We start from the raw sequence: 19,424 nt of genomic DNA, 5'->3' as shown, positions 1-19,424 counted from the left end.
TTTTAACGTTCAGCGTCTGTCCTTATTAAACAATTTCGCTAAATGCTCCATAGTAAAGCTTTCGCCTAAATTACTTTCGCATTCAGTAGGAGAACTACTAGTGTCTGTGGTGCTGAACGTGGGAGTGCGTGGACGACATACATTCCCTTTTGCGAATGATATTTTTGAAGAATCAATGTAGTTACGCAGCTCTTTAATGCGCTTCTTTTCAATTTCAATCTTCTTGCATATTTGTTCATCCAACCTAAGATAGCCTCGCAGCTCAGACTTCCTCTCCTTAGCATGAAGCTCTTGTGTGGCATAGTGATTGTAGGTGTAGGCACGCTGTTCCATTTGAAATCGACTAATATCTCTGTATAGCTTCAGATACTTGCTGGGATTGTCAAAATAATGGGAGATATTGTGAGGCATATTGCGATTGATAGGCACGCTTTTTAGCTCTGCCATGCAAATCGGACACCTGTTTTTGTCGTTGCTTGTTTTGATGCACTGGCTGCAAAGTATATGCTGACATCGCGTTATGCTTAGCAGCAGTCCTGCATCCGCATCCTTAATGCACTTGTTGCATCGCGGTTGAAACATGGCTACCGGTCAATCTCTATAAAGAAATAAAAGAAATATCTTAAGAAACATTGTGCTGCTATTCTGTACGCTGGTAACATGAAATTTACACACTTAACACATCGGCTAATTAGTTGTAAACAAAGATCCATTTTACTCTGTTCTATTAACCGTTAGAGCTTGTAGTTCATTAGTTCGTTCATCAAAAACTCAACGAATGAACTAACTGTTCAGTGGAACTATAAACAGACTAAATGTTTACAATCGATACATGTTAACAGTCGATACTTTTTCGATGGGCTTAACAGAGCTCTATGTAATCTTATAAGTTAAAGCGAAAAGAAACACATGTTAACAATAATAATTGAGAAATAGGTAAATTTCGCTGTGAAATGGCGTCAAATTATTGCCAGTAAATACAATGTGCGCTTAAATGCATACGAAACGGGCAGAGAAAGCTCTAATATTGCAGACCGTGTCGCATCGTGTGTGTGAGTGAGATTGCTTTAGCTGTATATGAATATGTACGCGTGTGTGTGTAAAGATTAGTCAAATTTTGTTGCTACGTTTTTTTGTTTTTCTCCGAAGTGTAAGCAAATGGACAGTGAAGTAGCAGTGCTTGGCTTGCAATTGTATTATTAACCATCCAACAGCAACAACAACATTAGCAACAGCAGCAGCAGCAGTAACAACAACAACAACAACATATCAGCAGTTATTCAAGGTGAGTTTGTTTGTAAATGAACCTGTTTTACGGTTGTATTTATATTTATCAAGCAGCTTACAACGCCAGCAATTTGCAAAAAAAATAAAGAAAATACAAATTTCCATACTTTTGCTTATCGCCGGTATAAAGTCCTTCATGTCTTATCAGCACCTGTTCCTGCGCCTACTTAAGCCTTTCGTGGCGCCTTCACTTAAGCCCTCTGCTTCTTCAAGCAGTATATACTAGCAAAAGTCTGTGGAATGTAATTTGATCGCGTTCCAGTATATCGCTTGCTTCTATATCTTATCTCTAACTATTGCAGCTGTATTTGTGTTTAATATGCCATATTACGCTGTTAGCGATGTCTGTATGCAAAATGGCAACAAAAGCTGCTATAAGTTCAAACTGCCTGCCCTGTTGACAATTGGCAGCAGCGAAATCTTATCAAGAGTGCAACAAACTTAATGCGATTGCTTTGATTTTTAACTGCAAAATAAAATTGCACTTTTATGTTCTTCCTACGTTTTTAATCACATTAAACAAAACGTTGCACGCGACGCATGACGAAACTAAGTCTACAGCAACAACAACAATATAGCCCAAGCACTGACCTACAAAAAGTGCAATGCGCTCTTGTCAACCAACTAAACTGCAATTGCCGCGTTTGTAGGGGTTGATTTTTAGTTTGGGTTAGGCGCGAAAATAAATGTTTGCACATAAGTACGAAGTAGCAGCAAATGTTTATGTGTGTGAAGAGGAGAGAGCATTGAACTGAGCGTAGAAACTGGCAGGGAATGATTAAAAACAAATCTCTGCAGCAACTGTAATTTACCACACGCAAATTGCAGGGTTCAATGTCACTTGAGGGAAGCGCTAAATCTAAGTTCAGGGGTAGGCGGAGGACAGTGTAATTGCAATGCGCTTGCCTTTTGTAGTCATGACAACGACAAACACTTTATGCAAGGACCAAGGACCGGGCAAACCACGCTATTGTTTCAATACAGTGAGCGTCATAAAAGTCAGAGAGAGACAGCAACAGCAAGGAAGTACTTGTCGCAATTGACATGCACAGCAGACAACCTTGCATGCGGCCATTTGTCAAGTGTTGTAAAATGCAAAAAATTCCCAATAGCGCACATGTGCATATTCAATGTTTGTGTATGTGTGTGTGTGTTCATTTATGCATATCGAACATCTTCCTTTTAAGCATGAAACTGTCTGCTGCTGAATTTGAATTCCAACTAACTAAACTTATGCGAACCGCTTGACATTGTTAATAAACTCTTATTCAAGGCTTCAAAGGCAACTGCAACACATGCTGCTTGCAATAAATATTATTGCCTTACGCTTCCTCAATGCTGATTGGTGACTCATCAGCCGCGCGTTGTTTGTTTACATCATTGTTTGTATGCTACTTAACATATATGTATATATATATTTTGTGTGGAACCCAACACCGTTGTCAGTGCCGCCTCTCAACGCATTTTGCATTAGTTATTTAAGCAGGCGTTGGAAACCGCATTTCAATATGCACTCAAGCCCCAACAATGAGCTCCACTTTTCAACATTGTTGCTGCAGTTAAGTAAATACTATAACGTTATGATATATTTGTCATCAGCTGCCAGTTGGGTATATAGTGTCATATAATTGCAAATTGTATGCAAAATGAAGCAGAGAAACTTGCCCATGTATGTAATTCTAGCTGCATTATGAAAGCATAGAAATTAGCAAATAAAAGCGAGCTAAATTGATACTGCACACATCAAAATATTATAACAAATTAGAAAAATATTAAATAACATTCAAATTCGTTGAGTTATCGTTGCAGCCTTTTAAGCTTTCGTTATTTTGCTTCATTAATCATAAGTTTTAGCTTGAACTTGATTTTGTTCAAGATCATGCGTTTAATTACAGCCTCTCTCAGCTTAATTAATTCTGAGTCAGTTGTATTTAGTTATAAATTCAAAAGCTTACTCATCACCAATAATATTGTCTCTTGACAATTTACGCTGTATGCGTTTTATATTATTTTTTCTGTAGCTGAGGAAACAACATTCTTCGAATGATCTCAGATATGTGCTTTTGCTTTATTGTAAACAAAATCTTGTCTATATGCGTGACGTGCCTACGTGTTAGGCATACGTATCTATATAGCCAAGATTTTATAACAATTTTTTTCGAGTGTCGCTTCAAAGTGCAAACATACTGTTTATTTAATGCTTTTGCACTGTACTCACATAATACGAGTTTTTTTTTTATTACAAGTAGCGCAGCATTTGGAATTTCAATTTTGGTATCAAAACGCACGCAGCTTTGGCAATTATATGGTCACTTGACTGCAGAGTCATGGAAATGCTAATTAATTGGGCTCCAACTGAAATGACAGTCAATGGCCAGGCCAGGCCAACTGGCCAATGGCCAAAACAAAAGCTCAACACAAGATCTTTTTGTTCAGCATACAAAAGCAAAAGCGAAAGTCTTTTGTTTGCATTTTCACACTACAATTTTGAAACTGGTTTTTGTAGCTTGAGTTATTTATATTAGCAAAAGATCGAGCAGTGGGTCTTAGAATCTAAAGTTAAGGATTATTTAAAAAACATTTACGTATATATTTTGCTAACCTTTGTTTATAAATTTATATTTAGAATTGTTTATAGCAAATACATGAAGAAACTTGCGTCAGAGCATAGAAGAAGAAACGTCTCTGTCTTATATATAAAAGAGCACTTAAAAAACTTGAGGGCTCATTTACTGTGATTCAAGACATTTGTTTTTAAATTAAACTATTTTAATTTGTGGTTTGGTTTACATTAATCACTTAAGCATGTTTAAAAAAAATAAACTACTTGCATAAATTTAAAGTGGTTTACAGCATTTCTGAGTCATGCCAAATATTCACTGGAAATTTATAATATGCCACACACAAGGTATATTTATATCTTATCTAGAACAGCCATGCCAGGCTTATCGCCAGTCAAAAAAGTAAAATACCTCAACTGACAAACACTATTAAAAATTTGCTTATGTATGTGTCTGAATTGCAGACAAATGGGAATCGCTGTAGGTTCAAGTTCAAAGACTTGCTTATTATCTCAATATCTGCGCATTTATATTTAAAGTTTATTTTTATGCCTGGCGCTTGGCATGACTCACTTAAGGATAAGCTTATTGTCTAAGGATATTGGCTAAGCTGCTACTCAAGCAATTAACGTGGATTTGTTCAAGGTGTGTTGACGTTTCGCGATTGCCCTAAACTGTCATCAACTTAATTGCCCCCAAAAATAGAGCAAGGCGTGTTGTTGTTTTTCTTACTAACGGGGGCGTGTTGTAGCGCCATCAAATCGAAATACATTTTGTCAAATCATTAGAGCACGCATTTGTTACCGTTACATTTGCTGGACACACACTGCCCCAACTGCGCTTCCGTTGGCCAAAAAAAAAAAAGAAATGTGTTTAAATTGATTTGCCTGTCAACAAAGTAATATCAGCTACACACGGCTGTTATGCAAGTGTGTGTGTATGTGTGCTAAATATTAACACGCCTATTTGTAATGCACGCTTAGACCTCAGGCCCAACGTCTGGTAAAACAATACCAAGCAAACATTGCGTAAGTCTCAAGCCACAAAACGCCCTCAACATCAAAACATGCATGAAAAAAAAAAAAACATGAAAAGTGTGGCAACGTTTAACTTTACTGCAATGCGCTCTTTCTTCTCTACTGCTATCTCGCACTTGCTTTTTTCTAATTGCTGTCAATTTACTAGCGGCATCTTAGTTAGTTGTGTCTCTCGCTGTTCCGGCTTTGCAACTGTAACTACTTTGATTTAGTTAAGTAGAGCAGCTGAAATTTATCAAAAATCTTGTGAATTGCTTATGAATGCGCTCATATAACATACTGTAGCTGTGTGTTGATGACAATCCCTTAAGCTATCAACACGCTCTGGCTTTGCCCATGTGTACTATATGGCTTGTAATAAGTATTTATGCAAATAATGTTAAATGACTGTTCATTTTACAAAAATGAAATTGACTGTAATATGGAATGGGCATGAGCAACAGCTGCTGAGCGATCGAGCGTCGTTTGGTCTGCCTACAAAATGATTTATAGTATGAATCATGCACACAAACTAAAGGAGTTTTCCAGTTTTGACTTAATCTGCAACAAGTTTGTACCACTGTGCACAGTTAATGACTAAGTCTGAAGCAACTCACTAAACATTTCGCACGTTTTACATACACACACAAACGCAAAGGCAAGCAAAAACGTACACAGTTACAGTTAAACGTTTTTCTTGTATGCTGCTGGTCGATCGCTGAGAGAGCGAGAGAACAAAAGTTGCACTCTTTTGTCAGGTGCTGTGCTTTGTGCCTTTTTCTTATATCGCTGCAACTGCACAGCCGCCGTCGTCGCTCTGACGTCAGCGCAGCAACAACAGCAACAATTGTCGTTTAATTCTAGCCGCACCCGCAACGACCTCAAGAGCTAATTTGTATGAATAGCTGCGCTCTCTCTCGCTGTGTCACTCTCGCTAGCTCGCGCTCGATTAGCTTGGCCCCCACTTGGAGCGCGCTCTTTAACTTCGGCTGTCGCATGCGCGACGTTTTCTCTTCATTTGAAGACCGCGACCTGAAGTGAACACAACGCATAGTATACGCGTGTGTGATTGTTTTAAATGTTGTCAAGTGCCGCGCATTAACAAAAGCAAAAGCAACAATAATAAAAACAAGCGCAATACAAATACACAAAAGTATAAAACGTAAATACAGTGATAACAAATGGCAAAAAATAATAAACATTTGAACAATTATTGATAAACAAGTTTTAGTTAGCTGCGATTTTGCGCTGTGTGACTCACACACAATCAAAAATTATTATTAATTAGCTTTAGGCGGCACGACACCTTGGCCGTATCATCATCTGTACAAACTTGTAGCCATAATCGTAGCCTCGCCAGCTCTTCCAAACAATGCCACGACCTGTGAGCTTCACCTCATAGCTGCCGCCCTGCACATACTGACCATTCAAATTGCTGTGAATTAAATAAATAAATAAATTAAAAATGCTAGACTCACGACTCACCTGTGTTGACAGGAGTTGTACCACCAAGCGCCTACATAGGTCAAAGCACAGCGTTTGGCTGTCTTATCATTATCAAATGTAGAGAACGGCTGGCCCTTGTGATATTTAAGTGAATCCCCAGCATCGCCAGTGTATTTACCCAACACCTCAAGTGCATAACCTGCAGTTTCATTGGCCAACTCAAAGCGATCGTATTTAGCATAATGCGTTACACCATCAAAGTCCTCCAGGTGTATGTACAGCTCATAGGGCTCTGCTTTGGTTATATAATGCAGCTGCTGCAGTCCCATAAAGAACTCGCCGCTTAGATTGCCAAAGCCCGCTCTGTACTCCGCCCAGCTGCGATAGAAATTCTCGCTGCCATCTTGACGCCGCTGCACAACGGTCCAGCCAGCGCCAGCTGTGCGCGTGTCGCATGCCACATCGAAGGGCTGCTCCAAGCCCGGCACGCGTATAGTTTGTATGCCATTCTCATTAATCCCAGCAGCCAAACAGGAAGGCGCATAACCTTGTCTAGCTGCAATTGGCCCAAAACTGGCGCTAAGCTGCGCTAGTTCCGCTTTCAAACTATAGAAATTTCATACTCAAGTAAGCGCAGCATATTTATTAATTAAACTACCTGTTTATTAAATGTGCAGCTCTGTTGTAAATTTCATTTGTTTGCACAGCAGCTGAGCTCACTTTGTTAAAACAAAGCAGCAAAAGCACAAATTTAATAGTTTGCAGTTGCATATTGTTTAATAAACTGAACTGTAAGAATTGATTGCAAGCAATTTCTATAGCTAACATTAAATTTAAAATGCAATAAGGTATAACAAGCTTGCACATTAAACTTAAACTAAATTAAATTTGAAATGCCTAAGCATTTGTTTATGTAAAATAATTACAGCATTACTCAAAATAAGAAAAGTTTAAGTAAAATAATTTATCTATATTTTTTTAAACTTTTTTATTTGCTTTTAGCATAGCATACCCCTTCAATAGTTATTAACTGCTGCAACAATTTAAAATTTCTACGCTTATCAGTTGCAAGTTAAAATGTAGGTCAAGTTTGCTTAGCTGCGATTAGCTGCTGTTTCTATATTATATAAAATTGTTAGCGCTGTGCACTGCATAATATTGTATTTATTTATAAAACGGAAATTGAATTGTTAATTGCAAACACTTGCTGCATACAAATCTAAATATTTTATATAAATTGTTTATGAAATTGAATCATTGCTTGCTATTGTTGCCTGAGAAGTTACGACACTTGGGTCTGATCATCATTTGCACAGTTTTGTAGCCATAGTTATGACCACGCCACGCTCTCCAGCACATGCCGCGTGCAAAGAGCTGCTCCTCATACTTGCCACCTGGAATATATTGGCCATTCAGATTGCTATCCACACATGCATTATACCACCAAGCGCCCATATGCAAAAAGGCGCAATTGCGCTGAAATTCCGCATCATTATCCCTATCATAGGTAGAGAATTTCATTTTGCGATGACTACGCAGCGAATCTCCAGCGTTGCCTGTGTAAGCGCCCAAAGCATTTAGCGCATAATCATCCGCCTCGTTGCCAATGGCAAATTCATCGTATTTAGCAAAGCGCTTAACACCCTCAAAGTCTTCCAGATGCACATAAAGCTCGTAGGGCTCCAGTGCTGTTATAGCACGCAGCTTATCCAATCCTATAAAGAACTCGCCTTGGACAACACCAAATCCGTCTTTGTACTGCTGCCAATTGCGATAAAAGTTTAGACTGCCATTGAGCCGTCTTTGTATAACCAACCAGCCTATGCCAGCCAAGTCTGCATCACAATAAACCTCAAAGGCAGCCAGGCCAGGCACTTGTATCTTATAAATGCCGCTAGTCCTTATAGCAGTTGTTAGACAAGAGCTTGGATATTGCTGCGCGGCTTCAACTATGCGTTAAAGTTATTAATTTATTGCTTTTGTTATACTCTTAACTTACCTGTGTTAAGCGCTGCCAATTGCTGCTGTAAACTATTACATTTAATTAATAAAAAGCATTTAATTTAATTTAATACACACCTTGCTAACAACTCATGCATTTGTCTAAGTTGTTGATTTAAATCTTGACACTAAAAGTTTTAATTAACAACAATTTAAAGCAATAATAAATAACTTACTGTTGCTGTTGTAATTACTAAACTAATTATAAAGCAATATTTAGCTATAGACATAACTACGCTTTAGTTCTAACAAATTGCAACTAATTGTGTCATTTGATGTTAAACAAGATTTATAGTTAAGCTTATCAGCAAGTTCGTTAGATTGTGTATAAAAAATTTTGAAATAAATGCGCTTATTATTGTTAGCAGCTGCTAAATACAATTAAATGTAGTACAATAAATATTGTTAGAACGCTGCTTGGGAAAGTGACACAATAAAATTTATTTATTTATAACAATTTGAATTTCTAGCAGCGCTACATATATATATATATTTTTTTAGTTTTGTTTCAAATGCGGGCACGTGGGCTTTGGATGCTGTGGGCAATAATTTGCCCAATGGCTGTCAAACTGTAGTCTCTCAGGGGGGGTTGCGGGGGCCGCTTGATTTTACGCGCTGTTTGCGCTCGTTCGACTTTTATATTTTTTATCGAGGCGTCAATCTCTAAACAAAACAAACTACAAGATAGGCAACAAAGCCGCACACACAAAGAATAAATAATAAGCTAAGAAACTGTGTTATTAGTTTTGTGTGGGTGGTGGCAAGCAAAGACACCACCAGCAGCAAGTCGTCGCTTTAGTGCTCAGTCTTGAGACAAAGCCGCAGCGTGTCGCACGCACAAACAGTTTAGTTCAGTTAGCCAAGTTAACAGAAATGCGTTTAATGCAACGCTTGCAGCGGCCTAAAGTAAACGCTTAAGCTCTAAACTGTAAACAAACTAATGCGTCTATTATTTTGCTTTAGATGGCCATACCGCCACCACCGGGACCACCGCCACCACCTGGACCGCCGCCGCCTGCAATGGGCGGCCTCAAACTGGGCGGCGGCGGCGGCGGAGCTGATCCACGCTCCGCTTTGCTCAATTCCATACAGAAAGGCACAAAGCTGCGCAAGACGCAAACTGTGGACAAGAGTGGACCAGCGCTGTCGGGACGCGTATGCGATGGCAGCAGCGATGCCAGCGCCACGCCCTCCGCCAAGCGCACGCTGAACAACAACAACAACAGCAGCAGCAACAATAACAACAGCAACATTGGCAATGGAGCACCCAAGCTGGGCGGCCTCTTCGAAGGTCTCTCCCAAATGCCCAAGCTAAAGCCAGTGAATGGACTGCGTGGTGAGTTCATTAATAAAATATATAAAATGTCTATGCAAATTAATGCGTGTGTTTTGTTTTTTTTCTGCTTTTTCGTTGCTCAATTGATTTCCGCTTTGTGTTTTTGTACGCGCACGCCCACGCACAACAGCAACAGCAGCAGCAGCGCCAACAACAGCAACAACGAACTCAACGCGTAGCAATAGCCCCCCCACCGCCAATGTCGCTGCCGCCGCCGCCGCCGCCAATGGACCCATGGACTTTAACAGCGAACTCACTAAGCATTTAACATTGAAGCGCCAAAAACAGCAGCAGCAGCAACAATCGACAACAACAACAACAACAGCAACAAGCAACAACACACATATCAATGCAACTGAAGCTAATTTGAGAACAAATCGCGGACCACCACCGCAACCGCCAAAGGTGAGCGACTCACTCCAAGGGACCCACACAAAGAGCTTGAAGATTATTTTTAAACAGTCAGCGCCAACAAGCAATTTACAGTTTGACAGCGCCAAGACCTTGACATGTGTTCTACTTTTTAACACTTGAGCAACTAAGTTTAGTTTGTTTGCTAGTTGCAATAAGCTCAAGTAACTAGCAAGCTATAAAAATGATTTATTTATAATGTGCGCATAGCAGTGCAGAAAGCAAAACTATTGTTTATAAAAAGCAGTTGTAAATGTTAATGTTAGAGCATATTGTAGACTTAGAAATATTATAAGCAGCTAAATTGGTAAAAGTTTAGTCAATTTGTTTTGTTAATTTGTATTGTAATCAATAAGTGCTGCTTTAGTTTTGAATTTTGCTAAATAAGAACTTTTTATTGTACATTTAGAGCAGCTAAATTAGTTAAATGCTTCATTAATTTCAAAGTTTAGTCAGTTTATTTGCTTAATTTGTATTGTAGCTTGCTCAAAAATTAATCAGTGCTGCTTGAGCTTTGTATTTTGCTATATAAGCAAATTTTATTGTACAATTGAACACTAAATTTAGCTACAGTCATGTAATTTATTCGATGCACTGTTTTTTAATACCAAATGTTATCAAATGCTTGATTAATTTCAAAGTTTAGTCAATTTATTTAGTTCATTTGTATTGTAAGTTGCTCAAAAATCAATTAGAACTGCTTGAGTTTTGAATTTTGCAACATTTGAAGACTAAATTTAGCTACAGTAATAGCAAATTTTAGCAAATGCTTGATTAATGTCAAAGTTTAGTATTGTAACTTGCTTAAAAATCAAACAATTGTGCCATATAATAATTTATTTAGTAAATTTAGTGCCTTAATTTAGCAACAGTTGTGTATTTTAGTCTAGGTTGCTTAATTTAATTAACACTAGCAGTCAAATTGTTAGCAACTGCACAAATTCTTGATTAAGTTCAAAGCTTAGACAGTTTGTTTTATAGTTTGCTAACAGTTTTGTTAGCTCTTTGTATATTTAGAGTCTAAGAATAGCAACAGTTTTGTAATTTAGTTTAGTCTAAATGAAATATTATTTGGATTTGCACTTTGTTTCGACTTCATTACATTTGTCATTTAAGTCAAACACTGTTCTATAAAATTAATCAATTTGTTTTTATGCTTTTTTTTGTTTTTAGCAGAACTCCAACGATTTCATATTGGATCGCATGAACATACCGCGCACACCGGCGACGCCGCCCACAACGAGCAGCGTCAATGCCAATGGCAATGCCAAAGCCAAAACCGGCTCGCCCACGCTCTCGGAGAGCAGCAGCAGCGGCGGCGGCAGCGTTAAAAGCAAAGCAGCCAATCTTAGGTAAGCTACAAATACATATAATTATATTTTTTTATTAGTTTTGAATGCAATTGTTTACTTTTTGTGTTTGAAATTTTGTTGTAAATTGAATTTAAAATTTATTTTGTATTTTTGGTTTCTTTGCCGGGCATTTTGGTTATGTATTTTGATACTCACACATACACACACACATGCATACACAGTATATCGTTAGGCAGTAATTTTGTAAATAGTTCAATTACAAAAACAACAACAACAACGACAACAAGTGCAACAGCAGCAGCAACTACAACAAGCATAAATCGCACAACTTCAACGGGAACGCTGCGCAATTTGGCGCCAAATAAGTCAACGTTGTTTGGTGGTAGTGCTGTTGGTAATGGTGTTGGCAATAGTAACTCCCCCACACCCGCATCCGCATCCACATCAATCGCACAACAACAACAACTGAAGCCTGCCATTGGCCATGGCAAGCCAAACTTTGCGCCAAAGCCGCCGGGCCTGCAACAAATGGCGCTTGCCAATGGACACCAACGTCCAGTTGTAGCTCGCCACCACAGCATGAAGTCACCCAGGTACAGATTACTGATTTAAACTACCAATGCACCGCTTGCCGTATACTTAACGCTGTTGCCTCCATATTCGCTTTACTACCAATTGCTGCTGCCCAATTGCACGCTAGTCCAGCAAACATTGCCAGCTCTCAATTAACATGCTAAGCTCTTTATTTCAGATCTCCGCCAGCTGCAGGCGCTGTCAACGGTCCCGTCTTTCCCACGCAACAACATTTTGGCACAATGCGCGCGCCACTGCAGCAGCCGCTGCTGCTGCAATCCAGCGACAACATCAGCGGCAGCACCAACAGCATCTCGGGCAGCATGCGCTGCGCCCCCAACCCGCCAAAGTGTAAGTTTCAATTCTATAAAAAAAAAACAATTGCTGACTTAATCCAATGATCTCATCAGTTGTGTAAATCTCTAGAGAATGTTGCTTAGCGCTATAAAAAGGCAAAGCAAGTTTTGTTGCTGTAAATTGATTCTGAGTTGTGTACAGCAGCAAACGCTTTTAAATCAATAGAGAAATAGTCAAAAATAATAAGTAATGTAACATTTTTAATAAAATAAATTTAAATGTTAGTGCGTAATCGTTTCCAAGCAATTAAGTTCATAAATCCATAATCAATAGAAAATATTGCATATATAAATATGAAATATTGTAATATTTTCTGAGGGAAGAGTTGAGAAATTTTGAGAAATAGTCAAAATTATTAAGAAATAAATAAATAAAATAAAACATTCGAAATCGTTTCCGAGCAATTAAGTCCATAAATCTAAAATCAATAGAAAATATTGTTGATACAGTTGAGAAATAGTCAAAATTATTAAATAATATACATTTTTATACAAATTTAATATAGTTATAGCATATAAGTTCCAAGCCAATTGTCCAGAAAATCTTAATGAATAAAAAATATTGAGAAATAGTCAAAATTATTAAATATTATAACATTTGTACTTAAATTTAAATATTAGTTAGCTGAACATTTTGTAATCAAAAGTTATATATAATATAATAATTAATTATCTCTGCCTCAACTAACATTTCCTTTACTTCACAGCACGTCCCTCAGTGAAGCCACCGCCGCCTCCGACGCCAGCGCGCAGCATTAGCAACAGCAATTTGAGCAGCGCTGCGGCGCCATTTAGTGCGGTCAACACCACTTTGGTGCAGAGTGTAATGAACAGTCAGGCGTCATCGCCATCGCCACCACCAGCACAGCCGCCGCCATCGAACTCCAGCAGCAGCAGCAGCGTGGCCGCTCTGCGAGATCAGTTCCGCGTAGGCGGCGCTGCAACGCCGCCAACACCGCCAGCCAGCGCACAGGCGGCCAAGTCGACACAAATTTGCGGGAAAAGGTTAATCCCATTATATTGAATGGTGGACCAATCAATCCGCTGCCATTGCCGCCGCATCGCAGCTGCCCGCCGCCACCGCCGCCGCAGCGACAGTCGAGCAATGTAAGTGGGTAGCAGCAACAACAAGTTGTTAGCCAAAATGTCAAAGGTAGTCAAAGAACAGGTGTAGGGCAATTTAATGCACTGCAAGAAATAGGAACTAATTACATTTAAACCCATGGGGGGAAAAACAAAGATAAGCAATTGATTGCGATTGCAAATTGTAAATCAATAGTGAGACATTAACTAGCAAAAATATTCAGAATTAGTGTAATTAATTAATTATTTTGAACTACTTTTAGTTAAGTTTAGTTTGTTATTAGATTTCTGAATAACAGCTGAGCATTACTATTAAATTTATAGCTAAGCACTTGAAGTTTTCTCACAGTGTTGGCAGCAAGGACTTTTTGCTGCAGCACTCTCTCCCAGTTGGAGCATTTATTCCCTTTGTAGGCGCATGCGCTTTACTCTCTTCGCTCTCTCAGCTGCGCACCTACATCTGTTTAGCTATTGTAGACTATTGCCTACCTTTATAGATTTTCCAATGAGACGTGACCAAAACAGTGCCAAACAGCAGCACAAATTGCAACTAACGCTGGTCAGAGCAGTTTTTAGTAAAAGTGCATAACATAAAGTTTAATACAAACAAATTAACTAAGCTTAGCATGTAAAGTTGTTACTTGTGCAATTGTTAAGCAAAAAGTATTTAAGGCTGTCAATATGTTGATGCTCAATGCTAAACGCAATGTAATGTTTTTTATTTATAATGCCAAACTGCTACTAATTGATTTTTGTATTATTTATAGCCTGGCAGCAATCAGCAGCAGCAACAGCAGGCGCCTGTGCCGCCCCAGCGCCACTCCTCGATACGAGCGAATACGCCATTGACGCCGCCTACGCATTTGGCAAATGCGACGCACAATTTTGGCAGCAGCGGAGTACTGTCCAGCTCAACGGCTTCAACGGGCGCTTCAGTGGGTCGACTGGTCATTGATTTGGAGGCCAAGTTTGGCAAACGATTTCATAATGTAACCGAGTTTCCCAAGCCGCCGCCGTATCTAAGTATACAAAAAGTCTATCCTAGTCTATCCACGCTTAAAGCAACCAATGGTATGTAAAAAGCAACAATGTGAGCATACAGTTTATATGTGGGTGTGTGTGTGTGTATCTGTGTGTGTGTGTGCGTTAAGGATTAAGCGGCAGCTGCTGTTCTCTCGTCTAGACGAAGATCTTGCCTCACAACGCTGAAGTTACACCTTTATATTCTATGCCTATGTATTATTATTCTTACTTTTATATACCTATGTTTACTTTTACTGTTATATACACATATGGAATGCCGTTATATAATCAAAAATGCACTTGCTGCATTTTATATAGTATTACTTATTAAGCACACAAAATGAAATTGAAAACTTTTATTAAGCGATGTTAATTTTAATTGTTTAAATTTTGTGTTTAACACAGACACACACACACAGCATTGGATTTTAAATGTTTTATGATTTCTAGAAAATGTATTACATATAATAAAGAAGTGAAAGAATGTTAAAAGTTGATAGCTTTATTTTATGCATAATCATTTGTTAAAACACACAAAAAATACATGCACATGTCGTAAAGCATGTTAATAATTTTATGTTAATAATATATAACAAAAGCGATATTATATTAAGCACACGCAAGTGAAAGAAAGAAATATTTTAATTTAATTAAAGTTAGCATACTTTTGTTTTTAATCAATGTTCATAACACACAATTTTCATTATGTTCAAGTCCAAAATACTATATATATGGAATATATGTGGCGCATGCTTTTCTATGTATTTAATCAGCTTCACTTGTATATGTACTATATCTTTATATGAAAAAACACACACATATATTTTAAATGCTTAATTTTAATTAATTTTAGTACAGGCACATTATTGTTTTATTTGAAGTTATTTTTTATGAATAAAAACAAACATTACACATTTAAATGCATTGTCGCTATAATTTAAAACATTTGTAAGCGTATTGATTTCAGTTTGATTGTAAATTGTCTCTGCTGCTTTCTTTCTATATGAATGTATCTATTTCTATCTCTCTCTACTTTCTTTTGCACACGCTTGCAGCAGCAGCAGCAACAAATGTGACGCCAAGCAGCAACATAAATAACAACAATAACAGCAGCAGCAGCAGCAGCAACAACAACAGCACTGCTGCTTGCAACAACAATGCAAGTGCCACGCCTGTGCTGAAGCCCGCCTATGCGCCACTCAAAAAGCATCGCGCACCACCGCCTCCGCAAGCGGGCGTAGCCGCCGCCGCCGTGTCTGTCATAAGGCAGTCGAGCTTTCTTTATGGTGGCAACAATGCCACAGCTGGCGCTGGCGCTGCAGTGCGTCCGCAGTCGCAGCCGGCGCAAAGCGTGCCACGCAATTCGACGGTCTATTAAGTCGGCCAAACGTATCGTTTATGCTTTGTATATAACTCTATAACTATATGTGTGTAACTATTTGTTGTTGTGTGCCCGCGACGTCGTCAATATGTTTGTAAATCGAAATTGTTAAGTGTGTCTATGTAAAAATTGCATTATAAAATATACTAAAAGAAAATTATCAACTAAGAGAACTAAAGCCTTGGCACATTTTGCACTAACGTTGTTGCCCATTGTAAGAGCTTAAGTTAGTTTGAGGCAGCTTGAAAAGCTATTGAGAGTATGAGAGAGCATCGGCGTCTTCCCAAGCACACACAGCCCAGAGAGCACACAAGCAAATTGCAATAAAAAGTTTATATTTATATATCTAGTTGTATTAACTCTGTATATATCAAGTAACTAGCTGCATTTTTGAGTTATTTTAGACCAAAGTTAGTCAATTTAGCCAAGTGAAAGACACACACACACAAAATATCCTTTTATATATGCGCGCCCATTTAGCAGCGTTTATCTATCTTACTAGACTGAGCAAGAAATGTTACAATTCCCCAAATAAAGCCCCTTATTAAATATATTAATGTAAAATTATAGTTAACTAAGCTGCTACTAACAAAAGCAAAAGCACAAACACTTGCAGTATAATTCCAACGAATTCAACACATTCAAAAATTTGAACATTATATTTTTTGTAATGCTATTCGAACTAACCCGTTGAATATTATATAAATTGGAAAGTTATTCGTTGAACAAACAAAACAGAAAAGGGCAATATTATGCATTAATATTAAATTTAAACTACACATAAATTAATTATTAAATTCCATCATTGTTGTTAGACCTTTTGAAAAGTCATTAGCATTAATCAATCGAACATAATTATAACAAATTAACATTCTTATTCATTGCATTTGAAGTTGTCATATTATTAATAAATTCAGAATCATTGGAAATTGTTTTGTATGTTTTTTAATAAGCAGCAAGCTGCTGAATTGAAATGAAGTATAACCACAGCTTGTTAAATTATATATAATTTCTTTAATAGTTTTATGCAAACAATTACATAAATATAGGCACGAGTATACAATTCTGAATTATCTTAAACGCCACACGAAATAACACTATAAAAGCAATAACAATTAATATATATAACTTAAAGTTTTAAAGCCTTGCCAATAGTCTGCTCTAAGCCACGTCATGCTTGAGCTTCAAAGTCTGTACTGCCTCTAGCAATGGTTGGTCCTCGCGCTTGCGGCGACGCTCACATCTAGGACAAGGCTGATGCTCATTGAGACACTCTGCATGAAAAACAGCGCCACAGCTAACACACTGCAAGGAAAGTATTGCTTAAACAATTAATATAAACAAATATGCTAGAACTTACCCTAAAGGTTGTGGCTATGTGAAACGGATACAGCACACGTGGACTCTGGCAGATTTCGCATATAAATCCCTTTAGCTGGCACAGCTGACACTTGAGCACATGAGCCTCGCCCAGTTTGAAAGCCTTTTGCAGCTGCTGGCACAGCACTCCACGCTGTATGAGCGCCAAGTCAGCTATGGAATATTGATGTATATGCTCATACAAATACTCGCGACCACAGAAATAGTTTTGCAATAATTCTATGCTGCTGGGTGCACAGGTATAAAGATAGGCGCGTATAAAGTTTAAGCGTATGCGCAATGATTGCAGCTCGGCCATGGCATCGGAGGCAAAGTAAATGCTGGGATTGAGCAATTGTATGTCTATAAACGGTTGTGAGCGAAACTCGGCTAGAAAAATGGCTGCTCGCTTGCTAACGCTATATTTGCGAAAGTCCCAGTTGTATATAATGCGCGCTGGTATGAGCTGTAGCTCGGCCTCCATGCACTTGTTGCAGTAGTAACTGCCACTAAAGGCGCAAACTCTGCAATGCAAACAATTAGTTGAAGTTCTATAATTTAACTTTGTTTTAACTTACTGAAAATTATTGTCACCAATGCCCAGCGGATGCTGACAGCCTTTGCATAGAAAGCCTTGCACATTGAGTCCTGGCTCTCTCGGCAGCTGACATAGCTGTGACACTTTCTCTTGCAGCTCAATCATATCAAAGTTCGAGTTAAGCTCCACAAAGTCTGTGCTAGACTGTAATAGTTACAAAATAAAACATGTTTACTTTTTAGAAAATTACAGCAACTCACATCTATTGATTGCAAATCACTGAGATCATCGCCCACCAGCGTCTCGGAGTCTCTGGACTCTCTAGGCTGCGTCAGCTGTGATGCACTAGCGCGAAACTTTTCCCATATTTGCGACCAGCCTGCACCATCTTCACGATTGTTTTCATGTTTGCGCAGTAGCGCATGGTAACTGCCACGTTCTGCATTGGGCGAGCGCAAACTGTTGGCGCTGCTCATGCTGACAGAGCGCTGAAAGCGCGGTGCGCTGAACTCATCTGTTGGCGTGTTAAGATCAGCAGACCAAGAAGTCTGCATAAGATTAGTCAGTGAATTGCTGCCCTGTGGCAGCTCAACCAACAATGAGTCTTCTATGTGACGCATTGAACGCTTGCGAACGCGCTGCTTGCTGCTAGATGCGGGCTCATTGTCAGCTTCAGCCTCAGGCACAGCAGCAGCACATGCTTCATTCGACTCGCTGGCTGTCTTCTCTTCACTTATAGTATCCATGCCGTCCACTTTTTGCATAAACAAATCCAAAATCTCGCGTTGATTAAGATCAGAATTACCAAAGTGTCCACCACGACTAAAAGGACTATTGGAAATGGACTCCGAAAACAGCTCGTTGGTATGCAGTGGTTGTGGTGTAGGTATGGCTATGATTTCAGTAGCCAATGAGCTGGCTACATCCTCACCACTGCTGATCTATAAGTAGTTGCATGAGCTTAGGATATTTATTACTTTTTAAAGCAACACTTACTGGACACGATTTAAGCGCAGGCGTCCATAAGTCCGACAGCTGCAGCGAATAGTCAGGCCACTGATTAAGCAAGCTGGAGTTCACGGGCAAATCAAATCCCACATAAGCCTCTAGACTTTCCATAATCTTTGCAGCCGTCTCTAAGCCTTCAGAGTCTTTCAGCAGCGCATCCTTTTTATAGTAAGGTTTCAGCGCTGATTCACTCCTACGCATAGTATTCAGGTAAGCAGAAAACACGGAGTCATTGAGTGATTGCCGCACCCAAGCCCTGCATTGTCCAATCTCCGAGGTGATTTGACTTAAGCCGTGTATCTGCTCAATCACCTGCGTGTGCATAAACAACATTGCTGGAGACCAAAAGCTTGTCTCTGGTCGTCGTTCCACATCGCCAGCAATCACATTTATTGTTGCCCATAGAAAAGAATCCTTCAGACCATGTAGGAACAATGCTTCCAGTGTAGTGCATAGTGCGCTTGTCTGCTCGCTTAAGCCAAGGGTTTCTGTGTAAAAGTATGTTGAGTCATTGCTTAAATTATAGAGCACCCTATAATTACCCAAGCCCTTTTGCTTTACTTCAAACTCAATTTCTCGCGCATTCTCGTTTAGCGTATTTATCAAAGCCTCCTTTACAATGTTCTCGCGCTTTGAAGTGAAATTGTTAAGACTGCGAAAAAGTGCACTCATTTGTTAAGCTAATAGTTACAAGTTGTATCCTTTGTTTTTAGTTTTTAGCTAAACATCTGT

The 19,424-nt window shown here is 38.8% G+C and overlaps 5 protein-coding genes across 5 annotated transcripts; 1 reads left to right on the top strand and 4 right to left on the bottom strand.

Annotated features, from left to right (window-relative positions):
* Window positions 1-9: 9 nt before the first annotated feature.
* LOC108594972 (RING finger protein nenya-like) lies at window positions 10-771 on the bottom strand. The gene is made up of 2 exons (XM_017980105.1): window positions 733-771; window positions 10-598 (listed from the first exon to the last, which is right to left on the bottom strand). Exon 2 carries the CDS (start codon window positions 580-582, stop codon window positions 10-12), a length of 573 nt encoding a protein of 190 aa, XP_017835594.1. The 5' UTR covers window positions 583-598; window positions 733-771.
* Window positions 772-5,864: 5,093 nt separating this feature from the next.
* Window positions 5,865-7,163, bottom strand: LOC108596934 (microfibril-associated glycoprotein 4). Its single transcript, XM_017983893.2, has 3 exons — window positions 6,969-7,163; window positions 6,350-6,916; window positions 5,865-6,299 (listed from the first exon to the last, which is right to left on the bottom strand). The coding sequence occupies exons 1-3, from the start codon at window positions 7,136-7,138 to the stop codon at window positions 6,155-6,157; spliced, it is 882 nt and encodes a 293-aa protein (XP_017839382.1). The 5' UTR covers window positions 7,139-7,163; the 3' UTR covers window positions 5,865-6,154.
* A 355-nt stretch (window positions 7,164-7,518) lies between these two features.
* Window positions 7,519-8,427, bottom strand: LOC108596935 (ficolin-1). Its single transcript, XM_017983114.1, has 3 exons — window positions 8,390-8,427; window positions 8,310-8,341; window positions 7,519-8,259 (listed from the first exon to the last, which is right to left on the bottom strand). Exons 1-3 carry the CDS (start codon window positions 8,407-8,409, stop codon window positions 7,565-7,567), a joined length of 747 nt encoding a protein of 248 aa, XP_017838603.1. The 5' UTR covers window positions 8,410-8,427; the 3' UTR covers window positions 7,519-7,564.
* Window positions 8,428-9,274: 847 nt separating this feature from the next.
* Window positions 9,275-16,539, top strand: LOC108596933 (verprolin). Its single transcript, XM_017983109.2, is given in 9 exon segments — window positions 9,275-9,647; window positions 9,778-10,052; window positions 11,232-11,410; window positions 11,593-11,964; window positions 12,123-12,295; window positions 13,008-13,289; window positions 13,292-13,407; window positions 14,151-14,454; window positions 15,465-16,539. Coding segments are annotated over 9 exon segments (2,394 nt in total). The 3' UTR covers window positions 15,785-16,539.
* Window positions 16,540-16,842: 303 nt separating this feature from the next.
* LOC108595264 (pleckstrin homology domain-containing family M member 1) lies at window positions 16,843-19,406 on the bottom strand. Its single transcript, XM_017980513.2, has 6 exons — window positions 19,235-19,406; window positions 18,681-19,180; window positions 17,945-18,625; window positions 17,725-17,888; window positions 17,148-17,670; window positions 16,843-17,092 (listed from the first exon to the last, which is right to left on the bottom strand). Exons 1-6 carry the CDS (start codon window positions 19,362-19,364, stop codon window positions 16,949-16,951), a joined length of 2,142 nt encoding a protein of 713 aa, XP_017836002.1. The 5' UTR covers window positions 19,365-19,406; the 3' UTR covers window positions 16,843-16,948.
* Between the last annotated feature and the right edge of the window lie 18 nt (window positions 19,407-19,424).

This window comes from Drosophila busckii, chromosome 2R (assembly GCF_011750605.1).
Source record: "Drosophila busckii strain San Diego stock center, stock number 13000-0081.31 chromosome 2R, ASM1175060v1, whole genome shotgun sequence".
NCBI lineage: Eukaryota > Metazoa > Arthropoda > Insecta > Diptera > Drosophilidae > Drosophila > Drosophila busckii.
This window is presented reverse-complemented; position numbering and strand designations above follow the sequence as displayed.